Consider the following 25774-nt stretch of genomic DNA (forward strand, 5'->3'; position numbering starts at 1 on the left):
CAAATAATGAGAATGTGCACCACTGTGCAGTCACACCTCTTCCTCATGTTACATTTGTCATGATATCCAAAGTGCAATTCCTAGCACTTTTCTGAGGCCAACAGAGCCCTCTCTGAGTATGACTTCAAAGAAAACTATGTGATGACCATTTCTTAATATTCTGAGCTGGAAAACAGATGAAATTTTAAAATTCAAGTTCTAAATTAATCATACAATAATTTAAAAAACAATGACAAAGGACCTCCTCCAATTCCAATCCTGTTCACATGTGGGATGTGGCTTCAACTACTTTATATTTCTCAGCTTCCCAGTGTTTGCCCATCAAAATATTGTCTGGCTCTTCATTACAAAACAGGTACACAAGATATGGAATTTTCACTTATGGTAAGCAGAATATGGAACTTCTACAGTTCTGTGAAAAAGTATTCCCCTCCTTTGGCTTTTCCAAATGTTTGGGCAACTTTGCCAATGAGCATTATCAGAACTTCATATGCATTCTGCTGATATATATAGAGTCCAAGCTTTGTGCTTGTTTCATTTCTTTCATAATTTAAGTTATGGAACATGCAATGTGCCACTGTGATAAAGTAACTACTTCCTAGATCAGTCAATTCAATTAAAGGGATAACTATAGTTAGTTGTGCAAGAACTTTATTAAACAATCAAAACCGGTTTGAGTCAGTCCTGCCTATATAAATCTCACAAACTTTGGGTCCCCTTATCTCAACAAAGTTCTTACCACCCAGATTCTAGAGACTCACCATGTCCTACTCAAAATAAATTTCTGAAGCCCTCTGTAAAAAAGTCACTGATTCCTTCCAATTTGGAAACAATCATAGAACATCTTCTAAAGCTCCAGGCTCCATTGATCCACAGAGACATAGTCCTGAATGATGATGATTTGGGACAATAATGAATCTTCCCAAGAGTGGAAATCTTGTCACTATCACCCCCTGAGTATAGCATAACATTGTCCAGGATGTCACAAAGAACCCCAGAATAATTTCCAAGAATCAGAAGGTTTCTTTTTGCCTTGGCTAAAGTCAGTTTTCGTGACTCCATAATCAGCAAAGCACTAAGTAAAAATGGATTTCTGAAACAAAAGCAAGGCAAAAGCCATGGGTCTCACAAAAGAACATTACTACTTGGTTCAGGTTTACCAATAAAGCACCTGAATGGTCCTCCAGGTGGAATGTTCTACAGACAGTTAAGTCAAAAATGTAACATTTTGGGCTGCTTGGGTAATGTTATATCAGAGAGAAATCAAACACCATATTCTACAATAAGAACATCATGCCAACTGTCATGCATGGAGGCAATAGTGTTTGGGGATGCTCTGCTTACTTTGAATCAAAAAGAATATCAAGCCATCTATCTGTCAGTTGAAGCTGAAGCTCAAGTATGCAGCAAGACAATAGTCCCCAATTAAATAATATAAAAGCAAGTATACAAGAAAATGGGTGAATATAATGTTTTAGAATGGCCAAGTCAAAGTCCACACCTAATTACCACAAAAATGCTGCGGCAGGACTTGAAACAAACAGTTCATGCTAGAAAAATCTCACATTAGTGAGCTGACATACAGTTCACCATGGAGGAATGGGCCAACATCCTAATGTAGCAATGTGAAAGACTGATCACCAATTACAGGAAGCATCTGGTTGGAGTTATCGCAGTTAAAAGTAGTGCAACCAATTACTGAACCTAAAGGGCAATTACTTCTTCAGATTGGCACACCGCATGTTGGATTTTTTTGTAACAAACCTTGGTATTATTTGTTCACTTAGGCTCTCTTTATACAGCAGCAAGACCTACATGAAGCTCTGGTGTTTAGTGACACAAGTTATGCAAAAATTCAAAAAATTCAAGGGGGGGGGGCAAAGTTTTTTTTTCATAGAACTTTATCATTGAATATTCTTCTGGGACTTTTCTGTTGAGTTCCAATGCCAAAAATAATTCAGTGCTTATTCCCACTGCTTTTCAATTATTTTTCTCTTCTTCTCACTTCCTTTTAAAATCCATTTCCTTTGCTATTCTGCATCTTCATTTCAATTACTGCTCTTTCCTGTCCCTTATTTTAATCATTGAGAATGCTTAATTGCAAAAAAAGATAGGTCTAAAATATTTTAACAAACTGAATTGAAGCGGAAACTGCAAGATTAAGGAAAACATCTACAGGTTGCAAATAATTTTCCAACCTACAGTTTCAAATGTTGTCTGAATGATATAACAGCAGCAACTGAATCTCCACCAGTGCTCCTGGAAAGCAATGGCACAAACCTTGCCATCACTTATCTTCCTACACACCTAGAATTCTGAATCAGGTACAACTGTCTGGTTACTTTCGAAGCACTTACATTTTAATCTATTTGAGTTCAGAGGGCTTTATATCCCTTACTTGTGTAACCTGAGTAAGGTTGCCAACTTTTTAAGAAAAATTCTAGTATTCTGAAATAAATGTAGGTGTTGGTAAACATCAGATCTGTCTGTACTAATCCATCTTTACCCATGACAATCCTGAAGAAAAAGTCACAAATGGCATATTTGCTGAAACCTACTTGGGCAGGGATAGGTTTTTGGATGCCTCATTAGCTAAGAGTCAAGGCAACATGCATATGTGCTGATAAGCCTCTGGGAAAACCTTCCCCTCTGCAGCCTTGGTGTCTTGGCTACTCTAACACCCAGAATCCAGGAGAGCATTCCAGATGTGAGGCCTTGTAAAATTGGGCTTAAGGGACAAGCTGAGGGTGTTCCTGTCATATAATCCACTCTGCTGTTTGACATTATCCCTACCTGAGGTGCTTGACCTTATCACCTGGTTGATTCCTCTTGACAGTTATTGCTGGGGAATTTATTTCTTTATTTAGCTTCTAACACTGTAATCTACTAGGACTACTGATGGATAACAAACAAGATTCATAAGATAAAATCTTCTGTCCCTAGAGGAGATGGCTTGGTATTTCATGTATCCCATGACAACCACAGAGTTGTCCCTAGTCATCATAAGCCCTTCTCACATGGGAACACCACTTGGGAGCTTTTACTTACCTCAGAGCACCTGAGAAGTGTTCTGGTGGTAAGAGAAGTTACTAGCACTCCATGGTTGTGAACATATCATTTCCTGATGATTGTGAGTCTTCTAGTCACTTCCAACCTTCCAAGAAGAGTCAGACTTATTAAGATGGTCCAGCCCAGGTACCTCACAGAATTATCTGGTTTTCAGAAGGTGCCTGGGGAATTTCTCAGTGGTTGAGAGGGCAGTTCAAACCACATGCCTAGTTGATCTCTGGATACAGAAGCAGCAAAACTGCTGGATGACATTGCCCCAAAACTATTATCTCCCTATTTGTTGATCTTGAGGTTCTTCTTGAACTGAGTAGTATGACATGAAATGACAGAAGAGATGCCCAGAGTGATGCAGGGGGAGAACAAGGAATGGATATGATTGAACATGGCTGCAAGACCAGGTTTGGCCCAACACTATGACAGTAAAAAAACTGAAGTGTTATTGCTTCTCTACTTTTATTACATCTACAGACTGCTGTCCACTTATTCAAAGTGACTCAGACCCTCTTGGGGAATGATAGGATAAAGACTTCCCAACAGGCTGATGAGACTTTTTTCCAACCACTTGGCAGATAAAATTTATTTTCATTTGAAACTGGATACTATCTGGACAGATGCCAATGATTTGACAGGATACCATCAATACCATCTGGAATCTGTCTGAGCCTGTGGATTCTAATGATGCAGATAGGATCCTCTGTGGTCTTAGATCTGCCATGTGCCAGCTGCTAAGAGAGGCTATTAATTGGCAGAGTTTGTTATCTATCTCAGTTATCAATCTCCCCAAAACTAAGCTGATGACATGGTGGAAGCCTAGTCCCAGGCCATGAGGGACTACATGCAGAGAAAGACAGGCTAAGATTTAAATGCAGCAAGAAAAATTACTGTTGGTTCAGAAGCCTTCCAATCCCAGGGCAGTTCCATCTTTAGTTCAGGATAAGGTAGTTTCCCTAAAAAGGGAAGGGCCAGAAGCTGAATAGCCTACTGGACTCATAGCTCAGGCCAGAGCAGCAAGTGGGAGTTGTGGCCTACAACGCTTTTGTCCATCTTTGGTATACCAGTTGCGGCCATTCTTGAAACAGGGTGATTAGCAACAGTCTCTCATGTTCTTATCACCTTATAGTTGGACTACTGCAATTCATTCTATATGAAATGGGCTGCCCTTGAAAGTGATTCAGAAACAACAGCTAGTGCAAAACACCACTGCTTACTTTCAAATGGGTAATGGTTGAGAATCAGTATAGCCATATTGTAACTTTATTGCAGGAACTACACTGCCTACTATTTTGTTTCTGGGTGCAATTCATGTTATTGGTTATTACTATAAAGCCTTATAATTTGGGTCCTGGGTACCTTTAAGACCATCTACTTCAAATATATTCTGCCCACCCAATGCAAAACAGCAAAGGACATGTGAGTTCCTACCCTTTGGGAGATGTGGGAGGGCAGCAATGAGGTTGCTGTGTTATGAACCCCCAACTTCTGAAATATTCTCTTCCCCCCCACAAATTAGAATGGTTTCTTCCTTGCTAATATTCAGGAGGGCAGTTAAAGCATCGCTTTTACACAGAGCCTTCAAGGAAAGACTATTGTTGCTATGTCTAAGTTATGGGTGTGTTATCCAGCAACTTCTTTTATTGGTGGGGGGGTCAACTCTTGGCAACCAACTTCAACAGAAAACAAGATTCTTCCTGGGTTTCTTTCACAAGATTGAGGAAAATTAAATAAATTATGTAAATTTCAGCAACTGCTGGCTTTCACTTTTATAAGTCAATTTATCCCTCAGCTAGTCAATATGGAAATTTTGTTAGTTAAAAAAACAACAACTAAGAACCTCTGTAGGAATGGGTGAAGAGACTGTTCTTTTAACTGATAAGAGAGGAAGGTGTGGGTGCCCCAGATATGAATCTCTGAGGCACTGAATGTTTAATTACAGTGGGTTTGTTAAATTGCTACACTTTTTGATACTAACTGATCTGCTGGTTCCATAATTATTGGTTGTTATATTGTAACAGTTATAAGCCATTTAGACTCCATGATTGAAATGGCAATAAATATTTGTAAGCAAAGGTAACATATGGCTAAATGTGCATTTAATAAGCATTGATAGTAGAGTTTGTTCTTCAGCAACTCTGCCTACAATGGATGTGGCCCCAGATGCACTGTAACGCCAAAAGAATCAACTTATGGTGAAAAGGCAGGCTCATAAAAATACACTAAATCCTGAAAATGATTATCAACAGCCCTCTTACGAAGCACAGAGATGAAGCAATGCAATGTGCTGTCATCATCCCTTTATACAATTTCAGCCAGTTGACAGCGGCAGACTCACAAAATTGTGATGACTGTGTGCATTTGTTTCTTGTTTTAAATCTTACGTTTCCTACTTGAAAGAATCCCTAAATTCCACAGAGGAGCAAGGAGCTGTCATTTCTGCAATTACTATTAAATGACTAGATGATACAATAAAAAACAATCTGCCATTGTAGCAGGGCATTCTTGATATATGATTATAATGTGCAAACACATTCCTATTTGTTTAGCATTGCAAACACAGTAACAGGCTGTCAATTTAATGGTCAGTTTGTTGGTGTTTTATTCTTATGAAAAATCCAGGTAAAATAACAGAAACCTTGATTACAGAATCATGCAGTTGGAAGGGGCCATATAGGCCACTGAGTCCAACCCTTTGCTCAGTACAGGAATTCAAATTAAGGCATCCCAAACAGATGGCTATCTATCCTCTGTTTGAATATATTAAATTAAGACCAGCCCACCACCCTTCTAGATAACTGGTCAAACTCCTTTCACTATCTGGAAGTTTTTCTAACAATCAGAAGCTACCTTCCTGTAACTTGTACTCTGAAATAAGAGATAACAAATTTTGACTTTCTTTCTATGAAACATCTTTTTCAATTATACAAAGAGTGTTACCATGGACTCACTCAGTTAATTTCTTTCAAGTCATCTTAAATACCATGGGTGTACCATCAGCCACATTTTTCCTCCTCTCCCATTTTTTTTACAAATTTGCCTAACAAATCTTTTGGAACTCAAAACCTTGTAGAAATGTTGTAGACACTAAAACATCAATTTAACAGGCTATTGGGGGAGGGGAGGTGTCCGTTAAGTCTGAATCTGTGACATTTGCATCAATTTATGTCATGTTTGTAATTACACAATAGATGTAAATGGCACCTTTTGCAGTAAAATCTTGACATGATGTAATTAGGACATTAATCCTAACAAAAAAATTGTCCATTATCCAAAATTGATTAAACCAAGATTTTATAGTAATTTTCATTTGGTCTAGGTTTTTCTTTCTTCATCCTTGTGTCAAGCTGCTACTGTTTATTATTTGTGTCAAGATGTTACTGCTTATCTTTTAAATGTTCTCATCAATTTTTCTTTTTTTTCTTAATCTTTTCTGTTAAAAATATTTCTATATACAAAAATATCAATACTTGCTTTCAACAAAATCCCTTAGAAATAGCAGAACTTACTGTTTAGCAATGTGCTTAAATCCATGCTTCTAAAATCCAGTTGTGCAGGCTGAAGAACTAGAATAGCTCATGAAAGTTTACTTTAAATTTGTGTTCTCTCAAACAAGCTTACAAATATTAGTCGATAACAAATACACTAAAAATCGTTATATTCAAAAATCCACTGACACGCAATTTAAAAATATTGGCAATGATTCAAAGGTAAAGGCAGAAACATTTTGCTCCAATTTTTCATTTCAGTAAAATAATCCCTCTCCCAAGCATAAATTGGTGCTGCTGCAATTCTACTGCCATTTAACAGTAAAATAAATGCTGCATATATATTATATGGGCCGCGACCAATCTCAGGAGAGAAAGTCAGAACTCTTCTTAGGTAAAATTGTTCAGGCCCCTTCACATAGCCATCAGGTGTTAGCCATTTTAGTGGTAGAAATGTTTACATTATCTTGTCTAAAGAAGACCAAGTGTTTCCATCTGGCATTGGAGGATAAGACTGGGGTAGCTGTTTTGGTGCAGGGCAATCATGGCCAGTTTCAAACCAAGCACTTAAGCTACAGGAGAGAAGCAGATGCTTGGCTACAAAACTATGCATACTGGCTTGGTCCTAAGAGAGCTCCACTGAACATGACAAGAGAACCTCTGAATAAATATGTATTGCATTTCACTAAAGAGTAAGGGGACCAGACCTGGATGTCTAGTAAATGGTTAATGGGTTTTTTGAAGGTCAAAAGACACCCTTGTACAATACAGGGACACCCACCCATCACTCTATTCATCCCTCTACAGCAATGCTCTTCTCACACTGACCCCACAAGCCACAGTTAAGATATACAAGAGCCACTACTGTTTTCTGCTACTGAAAGCAGAAATCATGTCACATACCATAGAGATGATTGTGGTGAGTTGGAGGAGTATTGTAAGCCTTCCCCAAGTAGTAAATGCAAAACTGCAGAACCAAGGACTAATTTCTTCCTCTGTGAAATGGAGGAGGACCCAGGAATATGGCAGAAGTGTATCAGAGCAAGTACTTCTGGCAAGGGAAGTATGAACTCCAGAAAAAATGGATTAAATGAAGAAAATAGATTTCAGTAAACATGGTGCTAACGCAATCCCTGGACTCCCAATCCCTAGACTTCCAAGCCTTGTATAATTGTCTGCTGCTTATGGCTCAGTATCTTCGAAATACAATTCTTTACAATATAAAAAGTATTATTGATTCAGGAAGTCCCAACAGAGTAATAATTCAAACAAAACTCAGATTCAGCAAATTCTGTCCATTGACCATTAAGTCCAAAGTTTGCTACACTCAGAATATAACCTATAAACCTGGTATATAATCTACTAAATGTTGAACAGGAGTGATCTAGTTAAGACTTGTCTCTTCAACAGCCCACTTTAAATTATCCGTTATAGGCATTTATAACACTCTCTAATAAAATTCTAGGGGTAGCTTACTTAATAAGAAATGTACCTGGCTTTATACTACTCCTATTTTTTCCAAAAACATTACATAGCTGTAATATTACAAGAAAACACGTCAAGGAAAGCTGATGGGAGCTCTGCCCAAATCACTGTAAATCTACTTACTCTAGCCAAATTGATTTAACACAGAGAAAAATGTCATGGAACTTGCTTTTCAGGCCAGTCATTCAGCCTGAGCATACGGAGACTTGCTAAGGGAAAGGGAATAAATGTAAACAAATAAAAACTACAGTGAAGAATCAACTAACATTTCCCCTATTTTTAAAATCTAGTAATTATCTAGATTCTCTATTGTTTGAGTATATTTGCTTATAAGCATTGTGCATATATTTTCAGAATTCCAGTAACAATACCAGTGTTTTGTTTTGGGCAGAGTTCTTTTAAAAAAAAATCCTCATTTATGTGTATTGGATTAATTCTTAATCTCAAATCCTGTCACTGAAGCCAACATATCTTAAGACCATTTTTAAGATAATATAAATATGTAACCTTTAATAATAGGACAAGAATAAAGGAAAACCTAGTAAAAACGATTTGTACAACAGAGTATCATTATATGGAGAAAACTGTATGCTGATCCCCAAAACAGCCCAGTGATGTCAAGTCAACATTAACTTGATTTCTGACTTGTGGAGACATGGCAGACTGAACAGCTGCTCCTGCAGGCTCAGTGGGCAGAATTGACAACACAGCAGTTTTTTCGGGCTGAGGCAGGTTTTTCCTTAAGCCCAGGAGTGTTTTTCCAGATAAGAAAAACACCTGGAATCACCCCATCTGCACTCAGGACAGCTGCTTGCAGCCAGAAGATCACAAACAGCGTTCATGCTTGACTGGTAAGAGCGGCTGGGAGGCTGGAACATCACCATTCCCAAGCCGCACTGTAGCCTTAGAAGGACACTAAGACTGGCCACCCCATTTCTAAATCACTCAATTTGTATTTCTTTTAAGTACATGTATCTTACGAGAGGCTCTCTACAGCAAGGAGAAGCGGGTTCTCTTGGTGCTTATCGTTATTTTTGGGATTTTTAAAAAATTCTTTTTAAGTTTTGGACTTCGTTTTCCCTCCAAATATTGAGGATCGAGAGTAAATAATTGTCACTATTATTTTTGTAATAAATTTGAAGATATTAGCATTCTCCTACATGTTGAATCAGCTGGTTTGAACTTTCAGTTTTCTGCTTCTACTTTCCCTGGGAAACTGTTATCTCACTTTCACTTGTGTAAATACATTCCAGAATTCTTTCATATCTTTTGAATATCTCAGATATTCAAAAGATAGATCTTCATATCTGAAGATATGAAAAGGTTATGGTGCCCCGTGAAAGTCAAAGATATGAAAAGATATGAGATTCACGGGGCGCCATAATCTACTGCTTAAGACATGGAGGAATTTAAGCAGACTTTCTCTGACTTTCACTGAGATTTTAAACAGTTTTTTTTATTATAGTAGATAGGAATGTATAGAATAGTAGTAGGAAGGAAATAAATGTTACCTTTGGGGGGCAGTTGATTAGGTATATTTCTTTAATATAAGGGGAGGGAGCAACTGTATTTAGTGATTTTTATGTGCCAATGGAATGATGTATAGAAATAATGTGATTTTGGTTTAATACAGAGTAAGGGATTATGGAAAATTGTTGTATATCCTTGTTGTTAAAAGTTGGAAGTCACCTCTTTTTGTAATTTTGAAAACTTTCTCTTGTATTTCTATACTTTAGTTTTTTCTTTCTAGTTTTTTGTTTTTCTGTAGCTTTTATCCTTCCTTAAACTTAATAAAATACTTGATTTATCTGGATTGTTGAATCCTGTTTTGTATGCTCCATGCCAAAGTAATAGAATTATCTCCAAAAATATATTTTCATATTGTATTTTCGTATGAAGGAGATAAATTCTGCAACTTGTAGTGATACTAGTTCTTTAACAGTAGTAGTAGTAGTAGTAGCAGTAATATCCTAGGTTTTTGGGAAGAACTTGATGCAAATGAAGGCCAATACCAGCTAAAGAACTGGCAGCTGTGATTTCACGTTTTCGTATATAATAATTTTATATACCATGTGCTAATAACAAAGAATACACAGAATGAAACAATATTGTAACATAGAGTACTACAATATACATCAGAGTATTATACACATCACAGTATATAAGGAGCCTTTAAGCTAAAAGGCCTTTGACCTATAATAAAATCAACACACATACATTCCAGTTAGTAGGCAAGAAATTTTTAAAAACTTCTCAGGGGCCTAAGAAAAAGAAGTGTTTTACTGCTTTTTTAAATTTTAAGAGATCTGATTATGAATGTAATTCTCGTGGGAGTTAATATTTAACTCTGAGTGTTTAGGATTTTTAAGCAAGTATTATTAGTTTTATGACTGTGCACGCTTCAGAAATGATTCTCAGGAAGTGCTTCAGTACCTCTGAGCAAAGTACCTCTCTGTTCTTTATTTTTTTCCCCAAGTTTCCAAGTGATTCCTCCCAAAAGGCGCCACTGGAACAACAAGCAATAAAACTTCCTTGGAAATTTCATCTTAAACCTATGGCTGAAATTAACATTGGGGGAAGGAGGAGTTCAGAAGTTGCAGCTCATTATGTTCCCAAAAATGACAATATTCCTAAACACTAGATTTAATACTAATGATTTCTCACCTGATACTGCAGCTTATTTTTAACTTTTAATACACAAAAATGACATACATGTTCACTAGAGAATTCTAATTCTGTTTAGAAAAAATACATTTGGAATTTTCACTTCGCTATTCTAAGGAGTTAAGATAGCTATGAACCGATACAAAAATCTGGCCCTGCGAAAATACTTCAATATTTTGATTAGGGCATTTTAATAACTAAGCTTCAACAGTTGTAAACTAGTCAACCATTTCAAAGTCAAAGGCTATGATCCAGAACTTCATCTGCACAACAAGATCCCACTGCCAACTATGGCAGATGGAGCTTTGCAAGCAGCTCATTCTCTCTCACAGCTGGCAACAGTGAAGTCCTTGTGCACACAAGGCTTCCTGGATGGATCATATAACTAAACTGGACAGCTAAGAAACTAAAAATTCCTAATCCTAGGAAACTTGAGTTTGCTTTTGTTAAAATCAAATTTTAAAATTCCCTTGCTTTTGAGGAAAGCTATAAAGCTGTTTTTCATTTTTTTAAAAATTAAGTCACATGGGTAGAAGCATCAAATTGTTAACTTGCAATTTAGGTTTTCTTCTGGCATTTGACTACAACAGGCCCAGGCCAATATTGTGCCAATAATAAATTAAAAATGAATGTTTTTCATTTCTTACTTTTATATAACTTTGTTAATAGAATTTAGAGTATTTAAGAGGCAGTTACATTAAATTGTGCAACAGCCACAGCACAATCATATGCATGCTCTCAGAAGTAAATGCCACTGAGTTCCATGGAGCTCATGCTCAGGTAAATGAACAAAGGACTGCATATTCAACATCAGAAATTTGTAACATGCAAATTACTATAGGTAGATTTTCAAGGAATAAATCGAACTATATACATTATTTTTTGTTTCCTTAAACTCTAATATTACAAGCAAAAAACAGATAAAGCCAAGTAAGAGCATATCCTTCCTAAAACCACTTATATTCAGTTTAGCAAACACAAGATTGCTTGCATAAAAATTGCTGGTAAAGCAAAGACACCACCTAGTTAGGCAAAAATCGAAACTCCTGAGGAGAAAAAAAAGAGTTGCTTTAGGAACCCAAAGCAATTAATTGATTAGAAAGGTTGATAGGTCATCAACTTGTAATCTGAATGAGGTACAGGAAATTTTAGGCCCAAAAAATTCTTGCTCAGGTGTTAACTTGATCATATTAGTATTCAGAATTTTTAAGAATTAAAAATTTAAATAATATCTAGTATGGCATAAAACAATTAAAAATATAAACAATTTAACACTAAGCTCATCAATATCTTTTTATCCTAGATTTCTTGTTGAAGTTAAGGCAACAATATGTGATATGTATATGACTATGTGGTACATATGCATGCAGAGTCCTGTTCGACTGGAGTGGCATATAAACCCCAGAAAATAAGTAAATCAGTGTGTTATGAATGTATGGGTGTATGTGTATAGACAGGTATCAATTTTTTAAGGAAATGCTACTTTCTAAGCCTGAAAAATAGATATTCTAACAAAGTAATCTGATATACAAAAAGTACATCATACAGTAATTAGGCACTCTGTGAGCCAAAGTCTGAGCAAAGATAACCATGAAGTGGCCTACCATTTTCTCCTGGTGATCTATAAAAATTACTTTATGTCAAACAGTTCCTGATGAATGTTTTCAGAAGGGGTTGAGTCCATCAGAAATAAACGATTACACAAGACAGTAATCCTCTCCATTCCAAACCAAACTGCTTGTTCTTTGTTCAAGTTTCTACACCAATAGATATTTCAGCATTAGAGAAGACAACGAAGTTCAGCATTATGTGAAATAATCTTGCCCCTCAGAATCTATATATTACATATTCCAAGATGTTCCAACACCATTATGGGGAAAACAAAGACTAAAATAAAGTGTCACATTCAAACCACACAACTGCACTGACGTTTTGCATTAATGAAATTTTACAGAAATAGAATGTGACAGTATGACATGTTTTACTTATTCAGTTGCTCATCATATATCTAAAATCCTGATTTTGAAATACTTGTATTTTAATTACTGCTGTGTTTTTGATATGCCAACTGAATCTACCACCATCCACAATAATGAAATTTTATGATTATAGGATCTGATGCCCTTCAGATATGTCAACCTCAGTTCTCAATAACTCCATCTAGCATGGCCAAATAATCCAAAATCAGACAGCACAATCCTATCTATTTTAACAGAAAGATCCAAGTGCAGTTATTTTCACCAGCAATAGTATTACTTTTTAGTTAGATTAAACCTTTGATTTGCCTCAATTAGTAGACCACATTTAATGGACAAAATATGCTAAACAGGGATATGCCTTGCTGAGACATCAGTATGCCTGAGGGAAGGCAGAGGGGGACGGGAACAAAGGCTCTGAGAAGATCAGTGGAGTGGGCCAACTGGTGGAAAGTGCCACATTAAGGGCCGAGGAAGGGAGGTGCAGTGGAAAGAAAATGTGCACCAGCCCTGCCATACCCACCAGCTTTCCCTATCTGCTGTTGTTGGGCGGTCACCCTTCAGCCCATTTGTCTATTAAAAGAAGGGTGCACTATAATGTAATTATGTCAGCAGACAGTAGCTTTTCCTAGTTTTCAGGGACAAAATGGTTTTTGGTTTCTTAAAAAAACTGTTAATAGGCTATTAAACGTTTGGTATTGTAACTGCTTATAGAAAGCTGGAATATACTACAGCTACAGGCATAAGAACAAACTTGAGAAGATTCCAGTTTTGGAAAGGTGGTTTTTAAAAAGTCTGACTTATAAAAAAAATCAATACACTTCTCCCACAGGTTCATGATGCAAAATTCTATAATCAAGGCTTGTAGATTTGTAATTATGGCATGTCAGCTACATTTAAAGAAGAGTGTTAAAAGATTGTTAAAGTTAAACTAACACAATTGCAATGTGAATTGTCTTAGTCTCATTCTAATCTACTGGTGTCAGTTTCATTTAATCAGGGAGAAACTATGGGCAAATGTCAGTACTACTTTCACATGTTCCTAACATACTACATTCATTTAGCAGCTTTTAGAGCCTCTTTGATATTGAAATAGCAAAAAGGAAAAGGAAAGCAGTTTTAATGGACAAATGAAGACAGCATTTTAAAAAATCAACATCTATTAGTTAAAGCAAAAATATTACTATAATTGCAGGTACTCTTCAGTAATATAGATAACATATCATTTAACAAAATCCAGCTATTAAGTATATAAGATAATTAATCACTGCACAATAGTTCTACAAGAGTCCAAGAAGAGAATAAAATGTTCAATTCGCTCCTATTAGTGGAGTGATGGATACGTGTGTTCCAACACAAACAGCTGAACTAGTTTGCCCACCCAAAAAAAAACCCTCTCACAACTTCTGCATGTACTGAACTACTGTTCAGGACATTTATATCTTGCCTTTCTCTTCTGGCAGTTAACAAAATTTAAACAAAAAGAGAATATAAGAAGTTAAATAATTAACATTTGTGTTAATTTTATCTTTAACAATTAGAAGCCTGACAAGAGAGGTACATCTTCAGATTTTCTAAATGCTGAGAAAGAGGGGGCTGTCAGCCTTACTAGGTGGACCAGAGAAGGAACACCAGATGAGCTAATTCTACTTTACTGTAAGGCTCATTAACAGAATCTAGGAAGTCTAAAAGTACCTTTCTCCCCCAAGAGATTAGAGAGGGTCTCTTTTGAGCCTCTTGCCCTGCCCACTATCCAGCTGTGGATTATGCTGTCTCTTATCTGTCCTTTCCCTAGGCATCATCTCTGGGTCAGTCTCCCAAGGTCATTCCCATTTACCATTACAGGGGCAGAATGCACTCCAATAAATAAGGTCCTCTCTTATGCAGCAGAAAGACGGAGCTGTGGTGGCACAGTCATTTTAAAATGGCCTTTCCAGCAGATTTAACAGCCAGTTATACTGTAAACTGATTAAAAGTCAGTATTAACTTAAATTGCACCTGATAATAGCCAACGAGTGCAGGTATTTCAGTATAGTAACCATGATTCATGTATCTTGTACAAGTTACCAGTCTAGTTGCTATATTTTGTACCAACCTCAGCCTCTTCAAAGCTAGTGTTATAGAGAGCAAATCCAGGAACAGTTGGGGGGTTAAGAAGCACTCCCAAATTATGAAACTGCTCTATCATGGGAAGAGTAACACAGTCAGAGTCTGAATGCTGACAAACAGCACCTTTAGCTTGTCTGGATTTAACCTCATCCAGACAATTATCAAATTTAAGAAGTGATTAAGGGATTGATTGTCTATTGCTCCTTACTTTGCAAAATTAAGGGAGCAAAGTGTCATCAGTATGACTACTGTCAGCATTTTTATGTAGATGTTGAACAATATTGGGGACACCACAGATGAATAGCCCAGGTGTCAAATAATTGATCTTCACCACCTTCTAAGCATAATCTGACAGAGTCATTGTGAGTCGGGTGGTATACAAACTAGGAGGTGGTGGTCATCTGGAAGGAAATTTAGATTATCAACCTGAAAGATAATGAAAACTGGCAAGAGGTCCAAGAGAACAATCACAGCAACACCCCACACATCTAGTTCCCAGCACAGAATATTCACCAAGTCAATTAAACCAGTTGTAATATTATATACTGGCTGAAAGCCCACTGAAATACGTGCAGATAATCAGCATCATTTAGGTGTTTCTGGTGCTGCAAAGCTATTGCCTCTTTCAGAAATCAAATACTTTAGATTGGCTTATAGGAGCACTACTCTCCAGTTTCAAGGGAGGATTTCTTCAGCAGAAGTCTTATTACAGGCTGTGCATATTTTGAAAGTGAGTTGAAAGATATGCTTCAGATCTTGTGCAAACACAGCACATTTCTACTATTGCACACCCTTTTAGACCTCTGCATAAGCCTAACAAAAATGCTGTTTATGAGTTGCACTGGCCTCTTCTGCAGCAGAATGGGACTTCAAATGGGCATTACCCTATGCTATATCTGATTATATGAACAGTTCCTCCACTTAACTGATATCCCATTTGCTTCACTGACTTCAGCTTCCATATAAACCAAGGGGCTGATCTGGCCATGTAAACCAAATCACCCACCTTTCACAGATCAGCCAGGACAATTATAACAAACAATGGGGAAAATTCCCTGCGTACATTCAGGAACCACCCAGACCCATCAGGCACTTAGGTCACACCATTTTACCTAGTCTTCTAACCAGGAGAGATTTATTTAACTACTTCCTACACAATTATCACCATGGTGTATGTATATGCCAGTAATAGTGGAGTAGAAATTTTATTCCCCACTGTTATAAAATCTAGTGAATTCAACTAGGAAAATAAAAAACCCTTCAGTGAAATACCAGTCTCAACAAATAAGCACAGCCATTATTCAGAGTCAGAAAAGGGCCATATACATCTTCAAAAAAATTCTCTTAAGATCCACAGAATGAAGAAACAGAAATAAAGCAATTCAAGCAATGCAACTTTAAGATGTTATCCGATATGAAAGTGGTTGTTTTTTGGGCAGGAAGGGGTTCCTTACTGGAACAGTGGTAAACAAGTATTTCTTGAAGCAGACAAATTCAGAGCAATTTACAATAAAATATATGTTTGTACATGTCTATGCATACCAGGGCTATGCAAACATTAGATACTCCCTCTTTAAAGCAGTGAGACAGAGAAGCTCCAAAGTTCTGAAAGCCTTTCCAGATTGTCACTATATTTAAGTCCATGAGGAGCCATTATCACTTACCAAGCAGTCATGACAAAAGTTTCATTCTGCATGCATGCACAGAAAACTTAGGAAAACTCTTGAAACAGGTTTAGAAGGCAGCTCAGGTATTTCAACAACCCAAGTATGTATTTTGAAACATACAAATCATGAATAAAACAAGCAGAAACAATTAACATATAGGTAGTCCTCACTTACCGACTGCAATTGGGACACTAAGTGATATGGTTGTAAGAGGAAATGTCACATGACTGTGCTTACAAAGTCAATTCCAGCTGCAGTCATTAAGCGAATCACCCACGGTTAAGCACGATGTTACATGACCACAACTTGTGACTTCCTACAGCTTCCCCATTGACTTTGTCAGAAGCCAGCTGTGAAGGTCACAAATGGTAGTCATGTGACCGTGGAATGCTGCAACTGACTACAGGGATGGCCCAACATTGAGGACTGGTCTTAAAACTCCTTTTTCAACAACTTCATAACTTTGAACAAGTGGCTGGTAAGTGAGGATTACTGTAGAATAATGAGTTTTAACAGAACAAAATATGATCAAATTACTTACCATCTATTTTGGTAGTATCTGGCAAATGAAGTATTTTTTTTAATCTGAAAGATGCCCCTGAGTTTACAATAGCCACTTCCACAGGAAGAATAAAGAGAAAAAATATTCTAAACTCAAACAAAAGTTCTGTTATATACACTTCCCACCTTATCAAACTAGAGTTACCAACTCCAGCTGAAACTGATCCTAGAAATTCCAAAATGTGTCATTTTTGCCTGCATATACAGATCTGCCAGAAACCACACTCCAAAAAAAGGAGAGAGTCAGAACAAAAACAGTTAACAGCTGTTGATTAAAATTAATTGCTTGTAAAATAAGATATGCCATTTGTAAAATTAATTGATTCTCATCTGCATACAGCACTTTCTCTCACACACACAAAAATATACAACTGCACATGCACATTTCCCTTCCTCCCAGCAGGAAGAACAGAGAAAGGGGGAAAAAAAACCCAGGATGGAGCTGTGATAAGAGGAATAATTGCTGCCCTAGGAAGGGAAAATAAGGGAACAAGACTGCCTGGAAGGGAAAAGGGACAAAAAGGAAAGAGAAGTTCTGTATTAAATTAAATATCAATTCCTTGTCTCATCCATGTATGGTTTGATCCAGTAGCCCACTTATTATCAGATTGTCCTGGTTCCCCAACATCTGACACGGACCTTGTTAATCTGGTCAATGTACAATCCGGCATGACTTAGTTCATGTCACTCTCACATCTGAAGTAGGCAGGTAAAGTGTTATGGGGTCCTTGCCCAAGGACCTCTATTGGTAAGGTAGGTACCAGCCAGGATCTGAACCCCAGTCTCCTGGGTCAAAGGGCAGCGCTCTAACCACTACACTATCCAGCCGTGGCTGGAAAGGGCTAGACTAAATGACAGCACTGAGGCACTGATCATGGTAGCACAAGAACAGGCAGTAAGTACCAGCTCCACAGAAGCAGGGTCTACCACACTAGACAGGACCAAAGGTGCAGACTGTGCAGAGAGGCCTCAGAGACAGTCCAACACATAGTAGCAGGGTGTAAGATGCAGACAGGAACAGCACAACCAAGTAGCTGGCATTGTATACAGGAACAGCTGCACACTGTATGGGCTAGACCCTCCCAAATCCAGATAGGAGATTCCATAGAAGGTTGTGGAGAATAACAGGGCTAAGATCCTGTGGGACTTCCAGATCCAGACAGACAGGCAGGCACAGACCAATCAACCAGTCAACATTGTGATACTAGACAAGGAACAGAAGACAGCAGCGGTGCCAAGTGACAGCAACATCAGGAAGGAGTATGAGAGGATGGAGAAGTACCAGGGCCTGAAAGAGGAACGAGACGGTGTGGCAAGTGAACACCAAAGTGGTCCCAGTGGTGGCAGGAGCACTCGGGGCTGGCATAAGGAAGTAAATAGAGCCTTCGCTAACCTGTAGCTGTCTGAATGTGCTGAACTACTGTTTTCACCACTTTCAGCCACTGATTGTGCTGACTTTATATGGAGAAAATGTTAATCCTGTGTATCTGAAGGGATTCTAGAGGAGCTAGCTGGTCTAGAATGATTTTTCTACTTAATATAGTGGTTAAGGCAACAGGCTAGAAACCAGTAGGCTATGAGTTCTAGTCCCGCCTTAGGCATGAAAACCAGCTGGGTGACCTTGGGCCTGTCCCTCTCAGCCCAACTCACCTCACAGGGTTGCTGTTGTGGGGAAAAGAGGAAGAGGAAGAAGTATTAGGCATGTTCGCCGCCTTGAGTTATTTATAAAAATAATAAAAGCAGGATAGAAAAAAATACATTAAAAAGTTAGTACTATAAATCTTTCAGGGAAGTGTGTTACAGAAACCGGACAAAAATATTTTCCTCCCCCACAACATGCTAAACCTATAAAAACTAACATTTTGCTGCAGACAAAATTTTGAGTTTGATTCATTTACTGATCATTAAGCTGTTTCATAACCTGCTGTAATACTAAAAGTACCTATTATAAAAGCCTTCACAGATTTAACTTCAGTTAATGCTTTGAAAGTGAATTTCTAACATTAACATCACTTATTACACTCTACAGATCACATATTACTTCACAATTAAATAACACCATACTGAAAGAACACTAGCTATTCTCTTAACTATAATGGTAACTGTCATTTGAGTATGAAGCTGCTGTTACAATGTCAAGTGCCATTTCCCAGGTGCCACCACCATTTATTGTGCCTGTGAATCCATGACAATACTGTGTTATTTAACAATAACCCCATCTGGTGTCCCCACCCCACACAGAAGGCAGAGTTACACAACTGGCCTGCAACTAGTCTTAAAACAGAAGATTCTGAATAGAAATCCAACAGCCTAAAATGAAAGCAAAGAACTGTACGTAGATTAGCAAATGCTCAATCAGCATCTCTTACTCTTCACAAAAATGGCTATGAAGTACATACATAAAAACTGATTTATCCTAGATGCCACATGTTTGCAGCATGGCCAGCTCTTTGTGGCTATCTTAAAATGATTTCTCACTCTGCTACCAGCTAGAGGGGAAGTTGTCAGTGACTGCGTTTGCTACTGCATGAAATCTGCAAAATACTGAATATTACATGTATTTGTATGTATGTACACAATATCTACATATTATTTTTAGTATGTATTTATGCTACTCTAAAATAAGCAACAAAGCTATTATTCCCATTACATGTTACATCTTGGGCATAACTTGAAGCCACTTCACACATTCACATACTGACTTGGTAATATGTTTTGACTGTTATACACATTTAAATGATCCTTAATACTAGTCAACTAGTGAGTATGTAAGCAAAATACACAAGAAAAAGGGTAGATAAATTTACAATTGACATTTGTGAATCAAGCAATTTTTGTGGGATGCACTCCAATCATCATTAGTAACTGTGGCAAAGAACCTGGAATTACAGTTATTTTATTTATTTTATTTATTTTCTATCCTGCCTTTATTATTTTTATAAATAACTCAAGGCAGCGAACATACCCAATACTTCCTCCTCCTGTTTTCCCCACAACAACCCTGTGAGGTGAGTTGGGCTGAGAGAGGGGGACGGGCCCAGGGTCACCCAGCCCTCACAGCCTACTGGTTTCTAGCCTGTTGCCTTAACCACTATATTAAATAGAAAAATCATTCCAGACCAACTACCTCCTCTAGAATCCCTTCAGATACACTGGATTAACATTTTCTCCATATAAAGTCAGCACAATCAGTGGCTGAAAATGGTGAAAATAGTAGTTCAGCACATCCAGACAGCTACAGGTTAGTGTAGGCTCCATTTACCTCCTTATGGCATAAAAAAATGTATTTAAGGTGTCAGTAACCACCAAATCTGAGTCTATAAAACAGCATTATGAGCAGGTATGTAACTGCATATTCTCTCGCTGAGAAGTTGAAAAGGTTCATTATTCCATCCCTTATTTACCAATGAATAAAACAGGCCCTGAATTCAGGGCAAACGCTGGAAAAAAAAAGAAAACGAAATTTTTGGTGTGTGACCAAACCTAAAAATTTCACACTCAGTCACCATACACACTGACCAATCAACATCTCTTAACCTCCCTCACAGGACTGTTGTACGCAGGAAACGACCAGAGAGCGTCGTTCTCCTTGAGTGAAAAACGGGATAATATACACGCACATAACTCTATAGTGAGCTGGTGCTCCTTCTCCAGTCAACGCGCCGACACAAGCCAGTTAAATCGCGGCCCTGCGAGTTTCACCCGCCTTCTGGAAAAGAGAAACTCATTCCCTGCCATGCTCCCCTTTACAAGGCCCTACTCCTCAGATACTCACCGTTTTACTACGCCTGTTTTTATTTTGATCTGTCTGACGCGAGGGTCGGCCATGGTGGAGTAACTAAAAACGTTCGGAAGCGATGAAACGAAACGCTGATACAAAACAGGCAACAAGCGACGAGAAACTCAACGACTAACAGCACAACAGCGTTCAAATAGCAAAGCGCATGCGCGAAATAAACTCACGCACTCAGAATATAAACTCCGCCTCACAGTGGACTCTACCACTGAAGAAGGGGGGAGAAAGGGAACTTAAAGTAAGGGCCAAGAAAAGATGGATCAGCTTTGGAAAGTAAAGTTCCTCTCGTTGGAGCTGTTCTACTGAAAATCTCGTCCTGCCCAAATAGGAAAGAAATGGCTCTCTTCCAGAAGAGCAGTTTGATGTTGCAGAGTCGCAAATCTCACCCCACTAGTAATAAATCGCTGTGGAGAAAACGAAGTCCTCATACTAAGCCACTGTTTGCTGAATAATGGCTTATTAGTCATGTTTCAGTGGTGGAATTCACGCATCATCAACCTAAAGTTGTAAGTAGGATCCTAAGAGCAAATAATTAGAATGATTTAATCTTGGCAATGGCAATAACTCAAGAACTGCAAGCAGTGTATTTAGAAGTGTCTTGCTTTTTAAAAACTCTTCCATTTTTCACTTCTGTAAATCCTGATAATTGTAGATGGAGGATGGATATCAAAATTCCACAGGATCTTTGTATCAAAGTCAGTGTAACTATAGGATAACTACAGCACAATTTTATAATATCTACTCTGGTATAAGTACTGTTGATTCTGTGAGGTGGGATTCCAGATAAGCTTAGGCCATAATCCTATAGTATTTTTCAACCTTGGCAAATTTAAGGGGTTGTATTCCTTATTTTTCCTCCTAGTTTGGTCATCATTTCTATTCTGGAGAAAGCTTTTTGTCTAGCTCCCATTTACATTGTTTGTTAACCGTACAAAACATCTAGATTTTGTGGCCTCGTTCACATTGTGCTATTGGCTTTGGTTTTATATGATGATTTGTGAATGCTGCCATTGTGATTTATAAATTATGGTTTATAGCAACAATAAAGGTTTACCTAATAAATTCACAAATTACTTAGTACAGTGTTGAACTAGATCTGTGAATGTCTTTCCTGAACTGTGAGCTTCTATTATTGTGCTTTTGAACATTCTAGAGAGGTTTGAATCATCCATTTCAACTTCCTTTTTAAAAATTATCTTTTTAAAAACATCCTGCAAAATCAATGAATTCAATTACACATATATTATGCTTATTCAATAGCTTTCTGATCATGCTTTGCAGCTGATTCAATCAAAATCAGAATTAAGCGTTAGGCATTATTTATGATTAAGTCTAGGACTCCAGACTCAACAAAGTTGAGTTGGTTGCAGAGCCAGCTATTTTAAGACACAGTGATTTGTGTTACACAGAAATGTTATCATTCTGCCATGCAAGAAATATGGATTAATTCAGGGAATTCATAAGCCATGGTTTGCTTAAATGAAAATAACTGAGTAGCTTCACCCAACATTCTTAAGCCATAAACCATAATGTACAAGCAATGGTGGGCTAGTTGACACAACACACTAAACCAAAACTAAGCAAACGCTCTATCTTAACACAAAGGTCCCCAGTCTTTTTTGTCCAATGAGCACATACAAAACGGTGAAAGCATGTCATAGATACTCCCAAAAAGGGCTGCTGAGGGCAGTTGTGGTGGATCATAGAGCACTGATATAAAATAAACTCTCCTTTGAAGAAGGTTCAACTCCATTGTATGTATAATGAATCCATGTCATTTTCACGGCAACAATAAACAGGTGGCTTGCCAGAGCTGCCTTAGGTTTCCCTGGCTTCCATCCAAATGCTAGCAAGGTTCCTTCTTAGCTTTTTGAAATTACCCAGATCAGTTAGGCATATAAGAAATTAAACGTTACTCTCTCTTATTCCTGTAGTTCCCCAGGATGTTTCCTCAAATTCCCATTTTACTTTTGTTTCTTTTTCTGAGCTGATGGAGGCACTTCAGAATAATGGACTGCAAACATCCCATGTTTATGGGTCCTGTGTGGATCTGAAAGGCATGACTGGAAGTAAAGTTAGAGGCTGATGCTTGGCATTGTAGCATATCAACTTTAAATGCATTAAAGTCTAGTAGGCACTAAATTGGTGCCCATAAGTGCCACGTTGGAGAACTTAGCCCGATGTGACAATCAGTGACGGACAGGATCCAATTCCTTAAAGCAGGAAAAATTTTTCCAGGTGGTGGAACTTGTTAGTTAAAAAAACATATTCTCAGAACCCTGCTGCCTGCCTCTAGGACGCCCATAAGAGTTATGAGTTGCCGTAAGCACAAGTGGCCCCCCTGGGGGTGGGGTTTTAATGTTGCCCTTTCCACTGTGCCTTAGAAAAATTGCTATGGATACCCCCCTTTTTTTTGTTGCCCTTAGTCTCTCACAGAACCCCATCAGGTTTCTGTAGAACATAGTTTGAAAACTCCTGCCTTAAAGCATAGTTAATTCTGGCAGCCAGAAAAATAAAAAAAAGTTATCAGAACATCTTTTCTGAACCATTGGAGCAAGTTTTAGATGAGGTGGAGAGAAGAGTTTTGAGAACAATTTATTCTGGTTCGGCTAAGGAAGGCAGTACCTCCCTGGGTTTGATATAGAATGAAGAAATGCCTGTGTATTCATTTCAGTTAGCTACACTACTGAAAACCTAAGTACAGACTGGGAAATTTATAGCTTGACTATAAACACAACTCTGGCCACTTCTTTTGGAAATGAGGCAGTAGAAAGGTTCCTGCCTTCCAAAGCACCTTAAATGCATTACTTAGGATAGGGTTGTTGTAGAGTCAAGTATGCCATGCTTTAACCACAAGTAAACAACAGCAACAACATGCCTCCAGGCCATCTTTGCTGCATACAAAACTGGCATCAGATGAAAAATGAACATGCATTAAAGTCACATATCCTTCATGGCTTTCTCAACACACCATAACCTTTTCCTTCTTATCCCAATACTGTTATTGCAGCTGGGCTCGTTCACTTCGTTAAGCCATTATTTTTCTTAACCGTGGTTTGAGTAAACCATGTCTGGTTTAACCTGATGCATTAACACAGCCAATTTTAACATATTTGCAATAAGCAAATGGTTCTTTATACAATGTGTGAGCTAGATCAAAATGCATAGATCTTTCCAGATCTCCTTTTTCTTTATCTCCATTTTACCTCCTGCCCAAATTTTTCTCAGTTCCTCAAATTATCTGCATGGTCCTAGTTTTCTATTCACTGCTTACTCTCTTGCCCTTTCTTCAGCCACCGTGTGTGGCTTTCCTGTTTGCTGCACCTTCTTTCCATTGAACTTTCCAACCCCTAGCTTCATTTGTGCTACCATTCATGTTTATCAACAAATCACTATATTTGGCTTGGTTCAGCTTTGGTATACTATAGCATAATGTGTGAGATCAGCTGCTGTAGTTTATAAATTATAGCTTTTGTCTTAGTATATTATGACATTATTATATATCAGCAAGTTCAAGAACAAACCATTGTTCCACAAACCATGAAGCTGTGTGGATCCAGCAGTGTCAACTCTTTACATTCATTTCTACAGTTTAGAATGATTTAAGAAAAAAGGATTAGTTAGGTTTGCATAGGTACTTAGTTCACATGGGTGTGGGGATTTCTTTAATTCTTTAAGCATTTTAATTTGTATTCTCTTCAACCCAGCCTTATTGGAAATAGTATGGAAGCCTATATATGAGTAATCAAATAAAGACCAGAAGTTAGATAAAGTCAAATACTTGGCGTTGATTTGGCTTGATTAGCTAAAGCTTAAAACTAACTGAAGACTGTTAATTCTAAACCAATTAACTGAATAACTAAATGGGATCTAAATCAAATTCTTTGCATTTTTTAAAGTTCTTGCTAAAAGATTCCCCCCTCCCGGATAAAATGAGAAGGGGGAACTACAGTCAACAGCAACTGTTTAATTTTTTTTTAATATATTAATGGAATTTTACATTTATGAATGCCACACAGTAACCTTTATTTGGAAATCATAGGGATCTAGTGCAATTAATTAATTTCTCCACAGCCCAACTCATGCAACAATGACTCTGGGTGGTTTACAATGAATAAAAGAATAAGGATTCATTACAAAATATAAATAGGGATAAATATAAAAATATAAGACGTAAAATATAAAACATAAAAATATGAAGTCCAAAATGGTCTTAATGAAATTTACCAGGGCTGCATCACAGTACCAGCCACCTCCACCATCAACTATCCCCACTCTCACCCCAAGCGAGATGGCATAGCTAGGTCTTAACTCCCTTTCTAAAGGCTGGGAGAGTGGGGGCCTGCCTCACTTCTGGGGGTAAATTACTCCAAAGGGCGGGGGTCACGGCAGAGATGGCCCTCCTCCTGGACCCTGCCAATCGGCAGTCCCTCATGGACAGGGTCCATAACATGCCCTCTCTGCCTGGCTGGGTGGCAAGTCAATGTAGCTAGGGTGAGGCAGTTCCTCAGGTAACAATCCTATCTATGTCGCCTCTTAAAAGTATAGCTAGTTCCAAATGTACTAAGCCATGATTTGATTTAATCAGTCTGAACAAGCCATAATGGCCTGGTTGACTTTTAAGCTATAAACCACATCTCACACACACTAACCAAATGATTTTATGATTTATTGGAGCATTAAATTTGGTTTGCCTTATTCTCAGGTAGATTTGTATGATACTGTAGCCTTCTAAATTTACATTTTTAATACCCTTTGTTTAATAAAGGTAGGTTGCTATAACATATTCACCAGCATAATCTAGCAATTTTATATCTTTATTTCTGGTCTCCATGTTGAATGGCCTTTCATATAATAGTACAGTAGTCCTTTATTTTGGCCATTAACCAGCAAATATTCTAATAGAAGAGAACATCTGTAGCTCAGGGTTGAACTTGGAGTTCTTGGTGTTCTCTGAACTTGGTTACT

The 25774-nt window shown here is 37.8% G+C and overlaps 1 protein-coding gene across 2 annotated transcripts in view; it reads right to left on the bottom strand.

Annotated features, from left to right (window-relative positions):
* TBCA (tubulin folding cofactor A) overlaps positions 1 to 20935 on the bottom strand; it is a 204867-nt gene extending 183932 nt beyond the window's left edge. For both annotated transcript variants that reach the window (XM_063295551.1, XM_063295550.1), the window contains exon 1: positions 20786 to 20935. In XM_063295551.1, coding sequence (XP_063151621.1) covers positions 20786 to 20838 — 53 coding nt within the window. In that variant the 5' untranslated portion in view covers positions 20839 to 20935. The remainder of the gene's footprint in view (positions 1 to 20785) is intronic.
* Between the last annotated feature and the right edge of the window lie 4839 nt (positions 20936 to 25774).

Source organism: Candoia aspera, chromosome 2 (assembly GCF_035149785.1).
Source record: "Candoia aspera isolate rCanAsp1 chromosome 2, rCanAsp1.hap2, whole genome shotgun sequence".
Classification (NCBI taxonomy): domain Eukaryota; kingdom Metazoa; phylum Chordata; class Lepidosauria; order Squamata; family Boidae; genus Candoia; species Candoia aspera.